At 38.6% G+C, this 20,412-nt stretch overlaps 2 protein-coding genes across 2 annotated transcripts in view; one reads left to right on the top strand and one right to left on the bottom strand.

The window, feature by feature from the left end:
- The window catches only part of LOC145469906 (neurobeachin-like protein 1), a 31,561-nt gene extending 20,917 nt beyond the window's left edge, over positions 1-10,644 (bottom strand). The window contains exons 1-12 of the mRNA XM_081453720.1: positions 9,303-10,644; positions 9,043-9,088; positions 7,717-7,917; positions 7,075-7,130; positions 5,915-5,955; positions 5,358-5,404; positions 4,987-5,043; positions 4,179-4,265; positions 3,443-3,541; positions 3,113-3,216; positions 682-818; positions 68-171 (exon numbers count right to left, since the gene is read on the bottom strand). Of these exons, the coding sequence (XP_081309846.1) occupies positions 68-171; positions 682-818; positions 3,113-3,216; positions 3,443-3,541; positions 4,179-4,265; positions 4,987-5,043; positions 5,358-5,404; positions 5,915-5,955; positions 7,075-7,130; positions 7,717-7,917; positions 9,043-9,088; positions 9,303-9,349 (1,026 nt within the window). The 5' untranslated portion in view covers positions 9,350-10,644. The remainder of the gene's footprint in view (positions 1-67; positions 172-681; positions 819-3,112; positions 3,217-3,442; positions 3,542-4,178; positions 4,266-4,986; positions 5,044-5,357; positions 5,405-5,914; positions 5,956-7,074; positions 7,131-7,716; positions 7,918-9,042; positions 9,089-9,302) is intronic.
- Positions 10,645-11,053: 409 nt separating this feature from the next.
- On the top strand, positions 11,054-19,849 carry LOC145469908 (lysosomal phospholipase A and acyltransferase-like). Its single transcript, XM_081453722.1, has 5 exons — positions 11,054-11,264; positions 12,682-12,838; positions 13,291-13,502; positions 14,026-14,208; positions 18,306-19,849. Exons 1-5 carry the CDS (start codon positions 11,129-11,131, stop codon positions 18,872-18,874), a joined length of 1,257 nt encoding a protein of 418 aa, XP_081309848.1. The 5' UTR covers positions 11,054-11,128; the 3' UTR covers positions 18,875-19,849.
- The last annotated feature ends 563 nt before the right edge of the window (positions 19,850-20,412 follow it).

Below are 20,412 nucleotides of genomic sequence, written 5' to 3' on the forward strand. Positions count from 1 at the left end.
GGATGCCTCTGTAAGGAGAAGTTTGACGGTACAGAATTTCACAGACAGGAGTACACTAGTCAATAACCTGTGTGCCATTCTCAAGAGGCGTGAAGAGACCAATCATCTGTTTGAGTTCACATGACGTCACAGAATGGGCACCAATGGCTTCCAGCATACCAATCAGGGACTCTAAAAGAGAGTATTTACAACATGATTAGTGACACTGATAAGAAACATTTATTGCTATAAGAAATTACAAAGGTTGGGTATCCTGTGATCCAGGAGCTTGCCACAGATTACCAGCTGGTCCAAGATAGTACACTGTTCCCTTGGCTAATATTCCTTATTTATTTATTAATTTGGAAAACAGCACCATTGAAAGCTAAATTAGGTATGATTAACACTTTTACCAGCTATATGTACCAGCTACAGAAACGCAATGTGAGAAAATGTGGAAGGGAAATTAAATGTAATTTATTCACCCACAAAACATGGAAAAGCTTTAATGAACTTGTTCTGAAGTGTTTGTGCACCAAGATTGAATAAGAATTTAGAGTGTTGGTTTTTGAGGAGCGAGGACAACTGACACATTGAAAGGAGGTGAGCGCTATCATGACTGCGGCACCCCTGCACCCTAGTAACTACTGTGCCATGAAGCTTGTAAACAGTTGTAGATACACTGTAGTCAATGGAGAGTACCTGCCCAGGTGATGTCAATGTTCTGTGCCTCAGATTCCAAAAGCATCACAACTTTACTGAACACACCACTCGTGCTACATAACATAGCATTATGCATAGAAAACTTGCACAAGTGTCTGATAGATTCTGTCACATGTCTATTATGAAAAATATAAAAACAACAGTCAATGGCTTATTAGAAACAATACATAAAACAGACAGCTCTTTTTTTTTTTTCCGCTAAAACAAATCTAGACTTTATTTGAAGCATTTGGGCGAAGAAATTTTTGAATTTGGTTGAATCCTCGATTTTCTATGCCCTTTCAAAGTCGCGATTAAGTGTTTCACGACCGCGTTTTAGGGAGTCTGGGGCAGCGGTACCTGATGACGTCTACCCAGGAACCAAACACAATAGCGCCTCAGTCAACTCACTGTATTTGCTCGAGAAAATAGAATGCAAAACTAATCGTTCCGATGTATTTTGGGACTAAAACGTCCAAGTTTTGTCTCAGAATCATTTCTTTTTCGTCACTGGAGTCAGAGTTAAGTTTCGATTCGAAAGGCTCCGAAATAAACTTCGATCGAGCACGTTCGACAACTCTGAACTCACTGCTTAGAGCTTTGAGAGCAATTTACAACATTTCAAGCGACGACGGGGAAGACGTCTTTGCGGACGAGCTGCTTGTATATTAGGAATGGAAAGCTAGATACGAAGTGGAGGAGCAGGCAAACGAACAGCAGGAAAGAAAACTCAAGGACTGCTTTGGATGGTAATTTCGTCAACTAAACATAAGATTCCCACGCGTGTTTATAGCCCGTTTACATTTGTCCTTACCGAGAATGTATTTTGTCAAGGTTCTGTTAAATCCAGTTTGTGTTTTACCTTCAGTTGAATGCTTCATGTTTATAAGAGCGACGTACGTGTTGCAGTTTTCGAGACTTGATGACCTCCAAAACATTGGCTTCGATCGATTGAAAATTGTATTGTTTGGACCTGTATTTTTGAAGCTGCGGGAAGCAAGGCGGAAGGAAACATTTCATACAATTACCGATTTCACATTGTCACACGTTTTAAGTCGTAACTCCAAATAACCAATGTAAATTGTTCTCAAAGTTTGCAGTGAAATTCGTCGGATAAGCGAAAAGGATGTGTTCCCTAAGGGGTCCGCAGATAATGTTACGCGGTCATATTTTCGGCGCTATTGCACAGAATCTTTGTCACACTGCTGATTTCTAAACCTTCGAAAAACTCTGTGAGTCTAACAATTTTGTTATCATGTAATTCTAGAGGATTAATCTTCGACTTTCATCTAAATCGAAAGAGAAATAAGTGTTGGTTAGCGGCGTACAGTTGCGATCTATTTACATATCAGTATAACGCTTCTTGATCATGACCGGATCACACAACTTTGCCGGTTATGTTATAAATACTGCGGGATTGGAAGATATAGGTTGTCGGTGGTATTTCTACAAATTGCTGGTTAGCTTTAAGCAGAAAATTTATGGAAATAGCGTTCGAAAGTCTGCGGAACAAATTCCAGTGAGAGTTCTTCAATGGTTCTCACAGATTCAGTTCGCTTGTTTCGGTTCGACAAAATCAACCATCGTTTACGTCTTTATTGCACCATTAGCCGATCATCGTCAGTAAATTGTACAGTATATCTTTCTTTAAATCTGGAATATTGCTGCAACAGCCGATAGCACCTCTGGAAGGCGTTTCTGCGCACTTTTCGAATGTGTATTGCACCATCCTGAAGGAAATGAGAGGAAATGAGATATCCAACCTTCCTGGGTAGACGTCACAAGAGCCGCTGGACCCATTCTCCTCAAACTCGGTCGTGAAACAAAATGGCGGTGTTTTGGAGCTATTTTCGAGATTTCGTCGTGGCACAGAAAATCGAGGATTTAAGGGAATCCAAAAATTTTTTCGCAGAACTATTTCAAATAATAAGTAGATTCGTTCTACCGAAAAAAAATTTTTGGGGTTAGGTGCACTTTAACCCAACAGCTTACAAAGTTTTAACTTAACTTACCTGGCAGAGCATGCATATATGAAGTCAGTAAATTATTTTAGTGCTGAACAAAAAAGAGAATACCGCAGCTACGCAGTTTTTGAAAATATAATATTTCTTTCCCAAGTCTGAACAATAATTGTAGTCTCTTACCACAGAAGAACTGCATCTTCAGCTAACAAAAGGTACCAAACACTCTCAAAAAAATGTTTTCAGTCTCTTTAGAAATTAAGTCTCAGACACAACAGAAAGCTAAAATTAAAATGAAATAATTACACATTTCAGAAAGTATTGTAAATTGTATAACTCTGGGGTAACACTGAGGCATGCAATGCGTGCTAAGATTTCCAGCCCTTCGTACTCGCTGGAGTTCTACAATGCTAGGCAACAAGAAAGATTATTACATCTTACTGTTAGAACTGACAGCACCACAAATTTACCTTTTGTTGTCCACTGATAAAGAAGGAACCCAATTAAGAATAAGCAGGATAACATCCACATTGTTGATCACTTTATTTTCTTCAGTGTACACACCTTCTACCACCTGCATGGAAGACAAAAAAAACAAAACAAAAAAAAAAACAAATCTTATGAAGAGCTGGTAGTTAAAAAAATATATAATGATTATACACATTCATTCTTCACAACTTTACACTGAATTGCTTTTCCACGTAGTAATGACTGCACACTTAACAGGATAATGTCAACATTATATGATTTAATGATATTCAATTTGATATTAATCCAACTGCAAATTTAGAACCACCTACCCAATCAAACAGTAGCTGAATGAATTCTCTAGATGGTGACTGAAGTCTTTGGAGATAACTGCAAAACTTTTCAAAGCTCACACTATCTTTGAACACTTCCTGGAAGAAACCAAACAACAAATTAAGTTGAACCAGTTTTGCGATTACACATGTAGTGACAAAACAGCTTTGTCTTCTGCATGGAATATCTGGTGTCAGATCTCAGACCTTTTTTTGTGTACGGAAAGAATTGAGTACACAAAGGAAAACCTTTTACACTTGATTTGATCATCAGTGCTTGAACCCTGCATACTGCCCTCGGATGGCGTTGCTGTGTCCTTAGCCAAAAATCTTTACTTTACTACAGAGGTGTACATAGACATACGTATGCAAAATGGGTACAACTGACCATGATCAGTGATGGATCTAGGGGAGGGGCCCTCATTATTTTGGGTAAAAAAAGGAAAAATCACAGAAGGAAGGAAAGCCCGCAGGGCAAGCAAAAAAGAAACCGGCCCCACCCTTAGCTCAAGGTCTGAATCTGCCACTGATTATGATAGGTTGGGCAAAAATGTTGTGGGTAACTTGTGACAGACTATTTCATCCCTGGGAAGTATGCTATACAAACATAGCTAGTCTTAGACAAGCTTGGAAGATGTGCACCTAGTCACTACCCACTAAAAAGACTTAAGAACTGTCAAAATTAGTAGGCTACTTAGTCATCACTAGGTTCAAGGAGGTTCTGTCTGTCAGATACCTTAGCAGCTGGTGATGCAAGCATGATTCTCTGTATTGCCAGCACACAACTCTTGTACAAGGTGTTCTGTATGTCTGCACTTTGGCACTGTTCAAAAGAGGAGTAGTACAACTGGTTTCTAATGCATGTGTTTTATTAGAGCGGTTTTCAATTGAGTGTCGTAAAACTGAAACCAAACCAATTACTTACCAGTTAGACTACTCAGCCAATCTCAAACTGTAGTAAAACCAAAACCAAGGTAATTGTCTGATTACTTTCGACACGCAATTGAAAACCTACTGTACATGATTGTAGGTGAAAACATTTTACTACAACTTTTTAAAATATATAAACACTTAATCTATAAACAGATGCAGTGAGTTACACTACAACACACAAATTGACATAGGATCCATTAGCCATTTAGAAGCATCTTCAAAAAAATAAGGCTTAAATTTACAAGTTCGTTTTGTAAGCATCACCATTTGGTAATATTCATCACTTCTTTTGGTTCATAGATCTATAACTTTTGTTACAAATTATTCCTGCTTTAAAAGTTTCCATTCTCTCAGAATGTCAATGCCATTGCAGGTTAAAGCAACCACTTTGAAAGCCCTGTTTTAGAAAGTCATTGGTGCTACTGACTCCTTTTCCCACATGTCTCTACCCTCTCTTGCCCCTCCAACTTGCAACTTATATTACCTCAGTATGTATGTATGCCTGCTAAGGCATACTGCTAATATTGAAGAGTATTTCAGACAAAATGATTTACAAGAAATATTAGCAGCATAACCTAATTTGAGATGGTCTTATTAGCTTAAGAACCAACCTCATAGTCCAGAACAGAAATGATAGCTTCAAAACATCCAACTCCTACAAACACTGCCTGGTGAACAATAAATGCCATATAACCTAATTAAAAATTATGTTTTCTTACTGACAAGAAAAAATCCTTTAATTAGTTATTAATCACTCCGAATAACAGTAACTGCATGTATGATAGTAAATGTTACATCAAAACATTGAATTTAAGATAGGCCAAAATAGACAAAATCTGAGATGAATTCGAAAATTGTCATAACTAAAGACTTTCATTTTATTTTCAACTCTACATTTGTTTGGTAATAATTGTACAGGGCTCTGCTTCTTTAAGCAAGTAGAAATAATAAAATTAAATATCTTTTATTTATTTTCTGTTACCTGAAGTACTGCAGAATCTTCAAAATCTAGGATCTTGGGAATTGCATCTGGCAAACAAAATAATAAATTTATTTAATAGATAACTGAGGATTCCCAACAGAGCAGGAATTAGAAGGTGTGTATCAAGTAAATATTTTAAAGATTGATAATTATAATCATTCTAAAATATTAATTTATAATTAAAATTCATGACATTAAGATTCTACAAAAATGATGAGATGCACTTTACAAAGATCAAAAGATCAAAAGTAAATTAAATACTTTTTATCTTTTGATCTTTATAAAGTGCATTTATCATTTTTTATACAATTTACCTCGTGAATTTTAATTATTAATATTTTTGAATAATAATCATTGTAATACAACAAGTGCTTACACATTAAAAGCATGTAGATCTTAGTAGATCATGTCTTGACAGCCATGATGTGTAAGTAGTGTAAAATAGTTATCCATTAATTTACTTACTATCTCCCATTGACTTTCCAGTGGAACAACTTTTGAAGTACAAGTTTAATTTAATATTTCATCCTTAACAAGCTAACATGACCATCACTCACCAAGCATACATACACTCCTGGAGAAATGAGCTCGTAAATCTCTAAATAGTTCCATGAACAAGAAAAAAGTCCGTATTACTACAGGTGAATTTTTTAAACTACTAATCAACATGCAGAGATTTTTTAATACAAGTACATATTCCCTAGCATCTGATTAGCAAGGGTTTCTCAAATCTGGAATAGTAAGTTCTCTAATTTAGTATCTGCGATGTTTCATCTTGGACCATTTAAACTTGTCTATTTAAAACTTTTAATAAATTAAATTAAACCTACTATGTGTAAAATACCTGAATTATATTTATTTACAGCTATCACAATAAATTGTACTAATACTATAAAATAGTCAATTAGTTATTAACAATTACTACTAACAGTAAAATATGAACAATATTCTACTTTATTAGACACTTGCGTTCTTCTGGAAAATACAACATTCTTAAAACTCAAACAAGACTGCATCTGAGACCCAATTGGTGTACTTTCTTTCTCCTCACTTGTGAGAATATCGATGTCATCATTTTCCGTTTTTCACGGTTGTTTGTGCAAATACTCAGTGAAAATAGTGAGCAATAAATTAGTCTACATAATAAAAGGAAAATTACACTGTGGTGAGAACATAAAACAGAATTTTATTTTCTTGAGTTAAAACAATATTTTACTCACATGCTATGCTCGTTTGTACAATACTAATTTTACAACTCAAAAATAAAATTCATATCTTTGTGCTGCTATTTAATATCCTCTATTTATCATCAAACTGCAGCGAATACCATCCAAATAACAGTACAAATATACAGCGATATTGTACAGTTATTTGTACGCTAGAAAACCTGTTTACCAGACAGGTCAGCACATGCACGCAAAACTGTCACACTCTCCCTCTTTTACTGATAAATTTGTTGACTACAGCAGTTGGATAATAACTCTCCTATTAGACGTTTTGGTATGTAGTATTGCTTTATATTTTTACTCCATGTTTGTATTTTGACTCGCCCTACGGGCTCATCAAAATACGGCACAACTCGTAAAAATATACAGTGATACTACACACCAAAACATCTAGTAAGATATATTTACATGTGAGTATTAAATTAAACTGGCCAAACAACACCACACAGAGCACGCACATGTCCAGTTCTAATTATCAAGATGCTAAATACCTGAGATGCATAATTTCCAGAAACCTCTTTAATAGCGAAGGAGTATCCACCAGTAACTAAAGAAAATTGACAAAAAATAAACTCAGCTTCACCCTAAGGTTGCACAGTTGTACATTAGTTGCAATTAGGTTAAAAACAAGTATTGACAGAGGCAATTCAAATTCTCATCCAGAGGTAAAGATTAAGTCTGCATGTGAGCCATTAACTGGCCCATCAGGCCAGAGCTTATCCTGGTTTCTGTAACATGAAGCTGCTAGGAATATTTCTACTCCCCCCTGGATGAGATGCTAGTCCATCGCTGGGTTACCCCCAGCATTAAATTCACCTGTGCCCATTTATACACCTGGGTGGAGAGAGGTGCTATGAGAGTAAGTACCTTGCCCAAGATCACAGCACAACATCCCTGGCCAGGGCTCAGACCCGGACTGCTCAATCCAGAGTCGAGTGCACTAACCATGAGGGCACCACACCTTCACAAATCCAGAGTACCTAATAACCAAAGGATAAAAGGAACCCGACCAGTATTCAAACTTGACTCTTGATCCAGTACTGAACAATTAAACTATATATACTAATTATAATGGGGAATTTTCACATGAATGCACAAATATTTGTAGAAAATCAGTCACATAGCTTGCATACTTGATGTTGGTTGCTTAAATTTGCATGATGAATGAGATGGATAATTTTGACGAGGCATGCCACTGCTTGTTCCAGCTGTTTCTGATCCTCTGGAGTCACAGTGCATGAGTCATTGTCTGAGCTTGGCGGTTCTTTGTGATCTTCCAGAAATCGAAAGAGACTGTCTGTAGTATCTGGAGAAATGTCAATCGCAGAACATTCCTGCAAGCAGTTGGATTTGATAATCAATGATTATGGTTTAATATGTTCAGGGAGCTATGTCATAATTAATGTTTTAAATCTTTCCTGTAGTCCGATCATGTATACTTAAGGCATCCACAGTCTAGTGTCAATCGATACCCTCGATCAATACCGTTGATGGACCGTCCATGGACCCTCAATCGACACTCAATTGATACTCTATCGAAACTCCATTCACCCCTTAGTTGACACTCAATCAACACTCCATCGACATCTTGGTCCAAAGTCGACTAATTTTAGATTGTTGCATATGAGTCAGTCGACACTCAGCCAACTCTTGACCAACTGTTGATCAAGTGTTGATCAAGTCTCAACCACGTATTGATCGGGATGTTGATTGAGTACTGATCGAGATGTCCATTGAGGGCATTCATCAAAGGTATCAATTGACACTCAGCCATGGATGCCTTAAGTACACATGATCCCTGCAGTCTTCCAATTAAAAGAAATTACTGTACAATTAATATTGGCGGTGAGGAGATTGTGATGGGCTAAGAACAAAGAACCTGGATACCTAAGCCTGAGCGTGTTCCACTCTCGCCAACCTTCTGGTGAGTCATGCATTGTTATCTCTTGCCCCCACCCTTCACCAACTCTCCCCAAAACAGGAACATGCTCAAAAAGTTGCACACTACAGTTGGATTTTTTGAGGACGTTCTTTTCTGATTCCTGCAGTTTCTAGGGTCCAAATGAAAAACTTGCAGAAATCACTGAAGCCTCACCTTTTTCAAGTTATCTGTTTGTGTGCATGTGATCTAAATATAAGCCTGATCACAGACTAGTTGTACACTTTTGCACACCTCTAAAATGGCTGATTTTGATGAAGGACAAAATTAGCAAAAGATATCAAACTTCAAAACAAGAATAACAAACGATTTCTTCTACTGTTAAACAGTTTTGATACAAATGGCCAAATTGATTAAGCCATTCAGGTGTGAATCTGGAAGGAATAAGTGCCTTCTATCGCCAACTAAAGAAATTATTTAATTAGGAGCGCTCGAAATATTGCACAGGTTTGCGCGAGGCAAGTGGTCAATATACGCTAAAATAAACAACTATAAACTTAAGTTAAAGTTTTCAACATACCTCACTATTTAGGTAACTCCAGATTTTTTCCGGGCTGAGTAATGTTCTGCAACAGTTAAATCAAACCAACAGAGTTGAAAATTCGCATGTTCCGGTAAAATAAACAGCAGAGAGGAAATAAGCTATAATATACCCTAAACGTATCTCCTACAATTTCAGTAATCTGAGGCATCTGACTAATCAGAAACTATATCTAAACAAATGTAAATTTGCAGAAAAAAACTTCGCGAAATCTGAAGAATGGAATTGAAAACACTTGCCTATTATTGTCTACCTCACTTAATCTCTCTTCCAATTCTTCCGCCATCTTTAGTTCATTGATCAAGTGCACTTTCAGCGTTCTGAGTATGGACTGGTGCCAAGTTTAGCTGATTGTAGGGGTACGGGTATGGAGTGAAGCCAGATTCATGACGACCCGGGCGAACGATCTGACGATAAAGCCTCGAATGCTACCTTTGCCAACGGTTGTCATTTTCCAGTACCTCTGTTTATTACACGACTAAGCTTATTCAGAGGGTCATGGACTCCTGCAAAATGTCCAATATTCTCTAAGTATTGAACCGAGCACTCTGTACCGAAAGATTCCCCACGATCACTTATGGATTATGTTTGTCAAAGAACATGCTTTCACATAAAATATACCTTTTCGACCTTTTCTTTTACTTCCAACTATCTATCCACGTGCGCGTGCGCGCTTGAAGTTTGCGATGTTTTTCCAGTAAGTGATTGTGGCATTAAACCCCTGAGAGGTAAAAACGTGACTTAACGATCATCCCTGTCACTTTTACATATGAATACCCCTTTCTCCCTCCACCTTCCCGTACCTCGTTGCCCGTCCCTGATGGGCGTGAGTGGGATACACGATACACGACTGTCAATTCATGGAAGCAATGATAGACCCAACCTCGTTCTCAAGGTTAAGAATAGACCAACATTTCCGTGGTTTATCCGGGGGACCAACATTTCCGTGGTTTATCCGGGGGATTTATCGGGTGGCGTATCCGAGGGCATGCCACCCAACAGGGATTAGGTTTTGCAGGAGCTCCTGGTTTTTGGTCTTGCTGCCTGAACAGGGTGTATAATTTTATTCGTCTGTTGTAAGCAGGGTCTGAACCTATTATAAACAAAGTATAAGGTAGAGTTCAGTAACCCATGATCGGAGACGTTTGCGAGATCTTTTAATGGTTATCAGTCAAACTCAGATAATTTTCAGGACAAGACAGTAGTTGTAATAGGTATCCTCTGATTACATCCAATCCTGTATCCCAAAAAAGTGATGGGAAAGGAGTTGTTGACCACCTCGGGGTAGGCACTTTAGGTTTTCTTTGACCTAAACAAGGTTGGGTTTTCCTAACACTAGGTAGCCCCTGTACCCAAACATGGGTAAAGTACTCCCCTGGGGTTGTGTGCATGCTCGATAAATGACTTTTGCGCCTCGAAGGAACGTACACCGGAAGCGACGGAAATTGAACCTAATCTCCAAGCTGTTCTCAATTTTTCCAGCATCCTACACCGTTTTATTGCTTTCTTTTCTAGTTTCATGTGGAGGATCGAGTTTTGATAGTGAAGTTTGCTATAAAATACAAAGGTGCTCTGACCAGTCGACTCGATTATATTCCAAACAGTGCACTATAAGCGGAATGTCTTTTGTGATTTCAATCTGTAAATACTTGCAAGCTGGAATCTAATATTCATACAAGTTACTGAAAAGAGTGTTTAACTTCACCTGTTTGACATAGTATCTTTATTGTTAAGTTGTGCAGAAAAAATAATAAAAAGGTGTAAGCAGCTGTATGATAAAAGAATCATTAATGGCAACATTGTTTTAAAATAATACCCCTAAGATACACAAAATGCAGAAAGAATATTTCAACCCAGCGGTATTTGAAAGTGCTTGTCGACTTTACCGAATCACCTAGTAGTGCCATTCCCCTCGCATCTTTTGTTGGATATTGCTCAATGTATCTCTAATCTGTGATTGGTTTGAGCAGAATTCAAGAGGTCGCTTGTCTTTTCCGGAGTATATTTATTACAGCCAAGCTGTGTCACATAAGCCACAATCAATCAACATTCATTCACGTTCAAAATGCAGGGAAGGGATTTTCTTCAAGCCGTAGCGCTGATCTGCCTTCTCCATAGTGGTGAGGGATTGTGGTTATGGAATAAGCCAACAACAAGCCCACCGCCTTCACAGAACGGGATCAAGACACCAGTAATTATTGGTAATAATGTTTTCTTTAATTTGTCAGTAAAAAATTGTTATGTCTCTTCCGGATCAATCAGATTTAAAACCAAGATCGAGAAAACTTCCTATCGATTGACTATGCTATGTTCTTAGTTCTAGGCCAGGAAAAGGTATGAAATTCAGCATTGAAAGCACATTCGTTTGATTTTGCCGGAATTTTACCATCGGAATATAAACCTTATTTGAAAAATTCTTTCTCGTCTTTCTCGAGTTACGTAACAGCACTATTTAAATCTTTCTTTCAGTTTTAGGTGTAATCGATATCTTTTTAGTTTGTGCATGCGATAACATAAAATTTCGGTACAGATTTAATTTTTTGACTCCGATTTTTCTGGTCTAGAGAAGCATTCCATAAGGATTCGATTCGCGTTAGTTTGACGTGTAAAACAATTGCAAGGTGCCTCCCGGGTGTTCCTCAATGCGTTTTGGCAATTTTTCAAGATCAATTTGTCACCTTGACATATAAAAAATAACTTTCTATACTTTGCTTTGTCATGGTATCAAAGTACAGGACGGATTGATTGGGAAGGGGGGAGGGAAGGGGGAGTGTTGCCTACCACGGTATCTTATGAAATTAAACGAGGGGTAAGGCTTACTTTTTGTTTGAATGAAAAAATCGGAAAGACGTGACATCAGTAAAAAAAGGGTCCATTTTTTGACTTTTTTCGTTTGATTGGTGTGGACGGCAAACATTTTGAAAACAGCTAGAGCTTTTCGAAGACTATGACGTCAGAATAATCATGTGATTTCCTTGCCGGAATCTTCTTCAAACGCAAATCAAATCAAATCAAATCAAAACTTTATTCATGGAGGGTGACACGTAATAGTTTATCAACTAATAAATTTGTGGCCCTCTTAAATGTACTAAAAGTTAAAAATCTACTATAAACAATAATCAAAGATTATCACTAAAATATCGCAATCTAAAAATTATTATTTAAAAAAGGAGTAAAAATCTTATTTTTGAGCTGACTTAATTTGAAATGTTTGTACAAAGCGTTCTTAAGGATATTTACAGATGAAGAGGCGCGCAGCTTAAGGGGGAGGTGATTCCGACATTTAATAGACGTTACAGAAAACGTGCGACCTCCCTCTTTCGCTGTGTTAAATCTTTTCGGTAAAATGGTAAAATTAGCGCCACGTGTATTCCTATTGTGCTGGCTGTTATTTAGTCTTAATAAATCGTTTATGTATAACGGGCAAGCACCCGTAATCCAAATGAGCAGCGATTGTTGCGATTTTAAATTTCTCCAGCGTAGTGTGGGCGGAAAACATTTGCTGCGTTTTCAGAGTCAAAACGCCGTTTTCAAACTTTTCACGCGTAGTGTGGACGGGGCCTTGACGAGATACACATATATGTCTACCTCTCTGTTTCTTTTCCACTTTTTCCCCAGTGCCCGGTACCGGTGGAAGTCAGCTGCAAGCGAAACTCAACAAACCAAGCGTTCTACATTGGTACTGTTCCCAAACAACCTCAGATTACTTCACATTATGGCTCAAGAAATCCTCGCTGCTACCTTACGCCATAAACTGCTGGGTAGATAACATGAGGTAATGGAAACTTGGAAAATGTTGAACTTTGGATTTGGTTCAAAATTAATTACCTTGGTAGTCGTTATCTCCTCGCATATTCTCTTATAGTTGCTTTTTGGGTATTTTTCACTATGCATTGTTGGGTCACAGTTAGTCTCCCTTTTTATGAGCTCTGTGGACCTTGTTTCGTCACGTAATTTTTGCTTTCTAAAGATTGCATGACTCGCTGATTGAGTGACTCGGTCATTGCGTGACTCGGTCATTTCGTGACCCGGCCGTTACGTGTTCTTGAATTGGGTTGGCCTTGATTTGAAGGAGATCAGAAACAAGCAAACTTGAACGTCAGCAAGATTCTTCTTGATATTAAAAACAAACTCTAGGCTCACTTCTGCTTAAAGGACACCCCACTAGTTATACGCCTTCGACTTGAAAATGAATTTTCATTTCTTTTCCACTCCAACGAACTTTAGGCTTGTGTACGACGAAAACACCAAGACTGTGAAGAACGCGCCTGGCGTGGAAACGAGAGTTCCCGGATTTGGAGACACGAACACAATAGAATACTTGGATACCGACAACTTGATAAAATATTTTGCACCAGTGGTAAACAAGCTTGTGTCTTGGGGATATGAACGAGGCGTGACCGTCAAAGCAGCTCCGTATGACTTCCGATATGGGCCTGGTAGGTAGACAAACAATAGACTGCAAGGCTAATACTACGTGAAAAACGTTTCGAGACACCAACATGACAAGAATCGATAAAGTAGGATCGCAACAGTTTGCCATGTTGGTGTCTCGAAACGTTTTTCATGTAGTATCAGCCTTCCAGTCTATTGTTTGTCTTCATACATTTTTTTGGCTGATCAGATCTCTTGTAGATCCTACGTTGGCAGCGTTTATCGTATGCGGTCCCTTGCAGTTTCTGGTTTCTCCCTGGTAGGTAGCACGTGACCAGCGCGTGCTTGACGCATGATGACGTAAAAGAGCAACCTCGTTCCAAAGTTCCTCTTTTTACCTCGAGAGAGAGAGCCCTAGGATCGAGGTTGAGGAAAGAAACGAATTTCGAATGGCTAACGCGACCAAAGAAAATCAACAACACGGGGACTTTTGCAATAACAAACTCTCAAAACTAACATAAAAAGAAATGTGTGGTAACAAGTAGGGAGATCTGATGGTTCAACCAGGTTATATTTGTTCGTTGACAGAATCACAGTCAGAATATTTTGCCGAACTAAAGAAACTGGTTGAGGACACCTACTCAGCAAACGGCAACAAGAAAATCACTTTGATGAGTCACAGCTTGGGATGTCCTTACACTCTGGTTTTCCTGAACAAACAAACTAAAGACTGGAAAGATAAGTACATTTTCCAGTGGATTGCTCTTTCAGGTAAGAAAAGATTCTTTTAACTGAGCGTGTTTAAAACATGAAATGGCGAAGTAACGAAAGGGCATTACAGCTAAGAATCAATGTGGGATAAAGGTGTCTGTAAGGGCTAACCCTTATAATTATTAAGAGTGCCTGCCTGTAAAAATCAGACAAATTCTTAATTTCGCGGCAAGGGTCGAAACTTCGATTTCGCTCATGTTCTTATGGTAGATAGGCTAGGGCATGACAAAAACTACTGAATAGTTTTTTTGGGAAAATATCCTTTTATTTCAAAGAAATATGCAAATTACCAAATTCCGTTAAAATCGTCATTTGACGCACCATTTTGTTAAGCAAGTTTGAGAGCCTCGCATGCAAAACTACATTATTCTTCCGTCTTTAAAACACTCAACTATTTTTTGTGCAATGTTTAAATGTGTACTGGGTTGATTTTAGGGAAAGTTGCGTTGTCGTTTTGGGTGCAAAATAATTAAATTTCGAAGACATGTATTTCATTCACTTAAAAGTACTTCCTGAATATAATTAATTTTCACCATGTGCGAAACCTTCAAATGGATCAAGCTTCTGGTGGTTGAATTGCAGAAGGATGGTCTACAGATTCCTGTAAAAATTTCTTTGGGCAAATGATTGTGAGCGACGCGAGAGCTTTTCAAAGTACGTCAAAAATGCAAACTTTTGGCCATCCGTCGTCAAATTTCAATTTACGGGTTAGACGTATATTTTAGCATGCGCCACATGACTTGACCTATGTTAAGTTGAAATAGACACAGAGCTGATAATTTCGAAATGTTCTAACCTCATTTGCTGTAAAAGGCAGGTCCAAAGCCGATTTGACGTGTTTCTCTCACCATTCGTCGCACATAAAGCAGAAGTTTGCTTTTGTTTATGTAACGTCCGATGTACATCGCCAACTGTCAACTTATTTAACGGTCGAATACCATGAATCTGTGACCCTCTTTCGACACATATGATCACCACTGCATCTAAGTCAAAAACGGCTAAGTCATTTGTAGATAGTTGCTTGCTTTGTACAACAGCACACTATTACGTTTGATCATCATGGTTTGATGGCTTGAATCCTTGCTTGAAGCGGTTCCTTGTTCGTCACGCAATGCTGTCATCCCATTTTAGGGGGTAGGGGTAGGACAATTTCTATCCTAATACGTAAGGCTCCGTAAGGCTTGGAATCACTGGGAGCACACAATCGTGTTGAGTAGGAAGAGATTGAATTAAGAAATGAAAAGAATGAATAGTTTACCATTGCCCCTGTTGTTATATTTTACTCGACCACCGTTACCTACATGCCCTGCGTAATACTGTAACGCTAAACTCATACCTAGGTCTTTTCGCGCTATGCAATTATTTTTGGTTGATACATGTAATACAGTGGGCTACCCTCGGGGAAATGGGTGGTGACCGCTTAACTGGGCTAGCCGCTTAAATAGAGGTGGGTGTACCTTGAATATTTAACTTTTCACTGTCGGGCTATAAATTGACGATAATTTTGGACTGTATTAACAACAGTCCACTATTTTCTGTTACATACCAATGCCTCGCCACCAAGCAAACAAAATACGCCAAATAAAATGGCATGGCCAGGGCTAGGGCTATTTAGTCTGTTTTCCTCACGAATTAGACACGTTGTGATTTCCTATTTTTATTTCAGGTAGTTCTTGCTTCATTGATCTATAATTTGTTTATGGCGATTTTCTTAAAATTCTAGTGAGTACAGGCACTAGCTTTATCAGCTGTTGTCTGAAACGTCAGAACGTACAACAAACGTGATTTGGACCGACACCACGTACACTATGGAACACGATTATATAAATATACACATATTATTATATATATGAACAAACAGATGAACAATGATTAAATTATTTCAGTTATCCTGAGAGTACTCTATACAAAATAGATTATAATGTGCAGCGTATGCCGTGACAGCATTGCGTGACGAACAAAGAACGGCTGTAAGATTGTGCTGCGCCGACACGTTTATCAACAATGGTCAGCAATCGATCAAACGCAATATTTTGGCGAAGCGTAAAGCAAGCAACTATCTACAAATGACTCAGCCGTTTTAGACTAAGATGCAGTGATGTTCATAAGCGCAGAAAGATGGTGAAAAATTAAATATTCAAGGTACACCAACCTCTATTTGAGGGGCTAGCCCCATTAAGCGGTCACCACCCATTTCCCCGAGGGTAGCCCACTGTATTACATGTATCAACCAAAAATAATTGCATAGCGCGAAAAGACCTAGGTATGAGTTTAGCGTTACAGTATTACGCAGGGCATGTAGGTAGCGATGGTCGAGTAAAATATAACAACAGGGGCAATGGTAAACTATTCATTCTTTTCATTTCTTAATTCTATCTCTTCCTACTCAACACGATTGTGTGCTCCCAGTGATTCCAAGCTTTACGGAGCCTTACGTATTAGGATAGAAATTGTCCTACCCCTACCCCCTAAAATGGGATGACAGCATTGCGTGACGAACAAGGAACCGCTTCAAGCAAGGATTCAAGCCATCAAACCATGATGATCAAACGTAATAGTGTGCTGTTGTACAAAGCAAGCAACTATCTACAAATGACTTAGCCGTTTTTGACTTAGATGCAGTGGTGATCATATGTGTCGAAAGAGGGTCACAGATTCATGGTATTCGACCGTTAAATAAGTTGACAGTTGGCGATGTACATCGGACGTTACATAAACAAAAGCAAACTTCTGCTTTATGTGCGACGAATGGTGAGAGAAACACGTCAAATCGGCTTTGGACCTGCCTTTTACAGCAAATGAGGTTAGAACATTTCGAAATTATCAGCTCTGTGTCTATTTCAACTTAACATAGGTCAAGTCATGTGGCGCATGCTAAAATATACGTCTAACCCGTAAATTGAAATTTGACGACGGATGGCCAAAAGTTTGCATTTTTGACGTACTTTGAAAAGCTCTCGCGTCGCTCACAATCATTTGCCCAAAGAAATTTTTACAGGAATCTGTAGACCATCCTTCTGCAATTCAACCACCAGAAGCTTGATCCATTTGAAGGTTTCGCACATGGTGAAAATTAATTATATTCAGGAAGTACTTTTAAGTGAATGAAATACATGTCTTCGAAATTTAATTATTTTGCACCCAAAACGACAACGCAACTTTCCCTAAAATCAACCCAGTACACATTTAAACATTGCACAAAAAATAGTTGAGTGTTTTAAAGACGGAAGAATAATGTAGTTTTGCATGCGAGGCTCTCAAACTTGCTTAATAAAATTGTGCGTCAAATGACGATTTTAACGGAATTTGGTAATTTGCATATTTCTTTGAAATAAAAGGATATTTTCCCAAAAAAACTATTCAGTAGTTTTTGTCATGCCCTAGCCTATCTACCATGAAAATATGAGCGAAATCGAATGTTCAACCCTTGCCGAGTTATTTTCCATTTTTATGGACAGGGACTCTTAAGAGCTAACCACTGTCGAGTCAATGATATTTAGGCTAACCTGAGCGCTATTTAGGCTAACGGCAGTTCCATTTCTCCATTTCGTGTTTTAAGGTGGCTTACTACAGTTTTGATGGATTACAACAGCCCAATTTCTAACTTTTTTCAAAACTGTTCCAAGATATTTTTCCTTTCTCTATTTACTGTTTGCTGAAGTCTTTTACCATTCCTTTCATGCAAGTTTGATCATTAGAATCTTTATCCATCCTTGCCATCGATATTCATCCTAGGCCTCTCTTCCTAATGATTCCCTATCATTTGTCCAGTACTTTTCTACAAAGTTAATTCATTTTTGTTGAGTTTCCTGTTATCTAGCAATGATTTCTGCCTCCGTTTTCAATTTTGTACACTTTGCAATAAAACATCCTCGCCATCGTTCCTAATAGGGTCCTGTCATTTGTCAAGTTCTGTCCCACAAAATCAAAGTTTTTTTTACGATCTAGGAATGTTTTTCACTATCTTGAGATCGTGCTGTTAAGAAAGCACTTGACAATTCAATTCTCTGGAGATCCTGCAAAGTTCAATGGCCACGATTTTTAGATTTATTGGTATTCTTCCATGCTTATTATCCGCTTTAACTTTTGTCTACTAGGAGTCTGGGGCGGAACTGCAGAGCAAGTCAGTCTATTTTCCTCCGGGAACACGCTCGGTATCCCACATTTCCTCGTGAGCCCGCTGACCGTCCGAGGCGAACAACGCACGGCCACCAGCAACGTATTCCTGCTGCCGAGTCGCGAGTTATGGTCAGCGGATGAAATATTGGCTAAAACACCGCAACGCTCATACACTGTCAACGACTTCGACGACTTCTTTCAAGATATGGGCTTCCCACTCGGGATAAAACTACGAAAGTTGGTGGAAAACATCTCGTATCCACTAACAGCGCATGCTCCCAATGTAACCGTGCACTGTTTGTATGGGACTGGGGTGGACACGGCAGCGAATTTCGAATTTGCCGAAGGTGAATTCCCGGATACTGAACCACACGTTGTGTATGGTGATGGAGATGGTACAGTCAATAGACGCAGTCTGGAGGCCTGCAGTAAGTGGAAGCAGCGGCAGCTGTATGACGTCACTCTGAAGCAATACCCATCGGTGAATCACAATGGCGTGCTGAGCGATGAAAATGTGCTGAGTTATATCGAGACTCTGTTAATCTGATCGCGAATGTAAACCTGTTTGCATTGCTGTCATTTTACTCAGTCTTGTTTGGTTACAAGTATTGATCTTAGTACCATTTCTGTTTGACATTACACTTGTTATCTCAAACAGTGTTCTGCGTAATAATTTGTGGAGCTTTCCTCAGCTTTAATATGCCTAGTTTTATCCACAGACTCAAACGAAAGAGCACCTTTAGATCACAGCACATGAAAATACTTGTCGATAGCTTTCATTTGAAGGGCTACACACCAGGGTTTCCTCTACAGACTTCAAAGTTAGAACCACCTTGTAAAACAGTACCACATGAAAGTACTGCTCAATAGCTTTCATTTGAATGGTCAATAATAAGGTTTCATCCACAGACCGGAGAGTTAGAACAATCTTGTACCGTCTAACAGACAGTATAGTGAATGTAATGCTCGGTAAGTCTCCCAACCCCCGCTCGTTTTTCATTTCATTCCCCGCTTTTTAATCGTTCCCATTAGTTGAGCGAGCCTGGAACTGGTTAGAAAATCGGCTGATCGACATAGTAACCCATTCATTTCCCTGTGACCAAAAGTATATATTAGAATGGCCATTTTCCGAGTTATAGGTTTCCGTCACCTCGAAGCTTTGGCGCTCTTCCTCACTGCTACCAAGGAGATGGCAACCTGATTCAATTTAGATTCAACTTAACAAGCCTACATCAAAGTTTGTGATACGTCCGGCTGCACTGCAGGCCATGCAAAGGGGGGACTGGAGACCTAACAAAAGCGTTGACCCAATAATGGAGGCGAAAAAAATCAGTCCATCAGTCAGTCGGTCAGTTATTCTAAAAGTGCGTATTGCAGATATCATAAAGGGAATTTTGCAACAGTAATCTTCATTGCTTTGAAAGACCAGCTCGTCGTGTTTATGGTATGAACTTGTTCTGCCATTACCCTGACAGTATAATTGCTACAGCCAAACAATTAGAACACAAAAATGTTTAATTCCCGCGTGTAAATATTATAAAAATGGAATGATTGTTCATTCAAAATCCACAAACATAAAAGAGAATAACTAAAATTATTCATTACTTCAGAAGTATTACAGAAGGTATAGAGGAAGTGATTGTCTCGGTTAAGCTCACACTTTGCTGTAGGGTAGATGCCTTTGTGTTTTACAAAAATTCATTCTGTGTTATGGGCTTCACAGTACTGATGGCAGGGAAATTATTCAATTAAAATCAGGTCACTCTATTGCCTTGTTACGTTTGCCTGAATCAGAAATGATATGAGACAAAATTTCAGTTTTTCCAGGAAATTCAAAAGAGAAGTACTAAGACTACAACCTCCTAGGAAACCTGTATTAACAATGGTAATAGGACTGAGTGGAGTCCAACTCGGTCTGTAATCATATGAGTGATTAACAAAATCGGACGATCTCGAAGCGGGAGTCCGATTTGTTAATCACGAGTATCATTGCAGACTGAATTGGACGACGCGAAGCCCTGTTACCAATTAATCAAAACTATGACAAAATTCGAGAAACGAACAAACTATCGATTGAGCGCTGAA

This window comes from Orbicella franksi, chromosome 15, assembly GCF_964199315.1.
Source record: "Orbicella franksi chromosome 15, jaOrbFran1.1, whole genome shotgun sequence".
Classification (NCBI taxonomy): Eukaryota; Metazoa; Cnidaria; class Anthozoa; order Scleractinia; family Merulinidae; genus Orbicella; species Orbicella franksi.

Excerpts from the sequence above, each read along its gene's own strand:
- LOC145469908 (XM_081453722.1), top strand. The coding sequence starts at position 11,129 with ATGCAGGGAAGGGATTTTCTTCAAGCCGTAGCGCTGATCTGCCTTCTC. Across the intron at positions 12,839-13,290 it reads TGCTGGGTAGATAACATGAG|GCTTGTGTACGACGAAAACA; the intron begins GTAATGGAAACT and ends AACGAACTTTAG. Across the intron at positions 13,503-14,025 it reads TGACTTCCGATATGGGCCTG|AATCACAGTCAGAATATTTT; the intron begins GTAGGTAGACAA and ends GTTCGTTGACAG.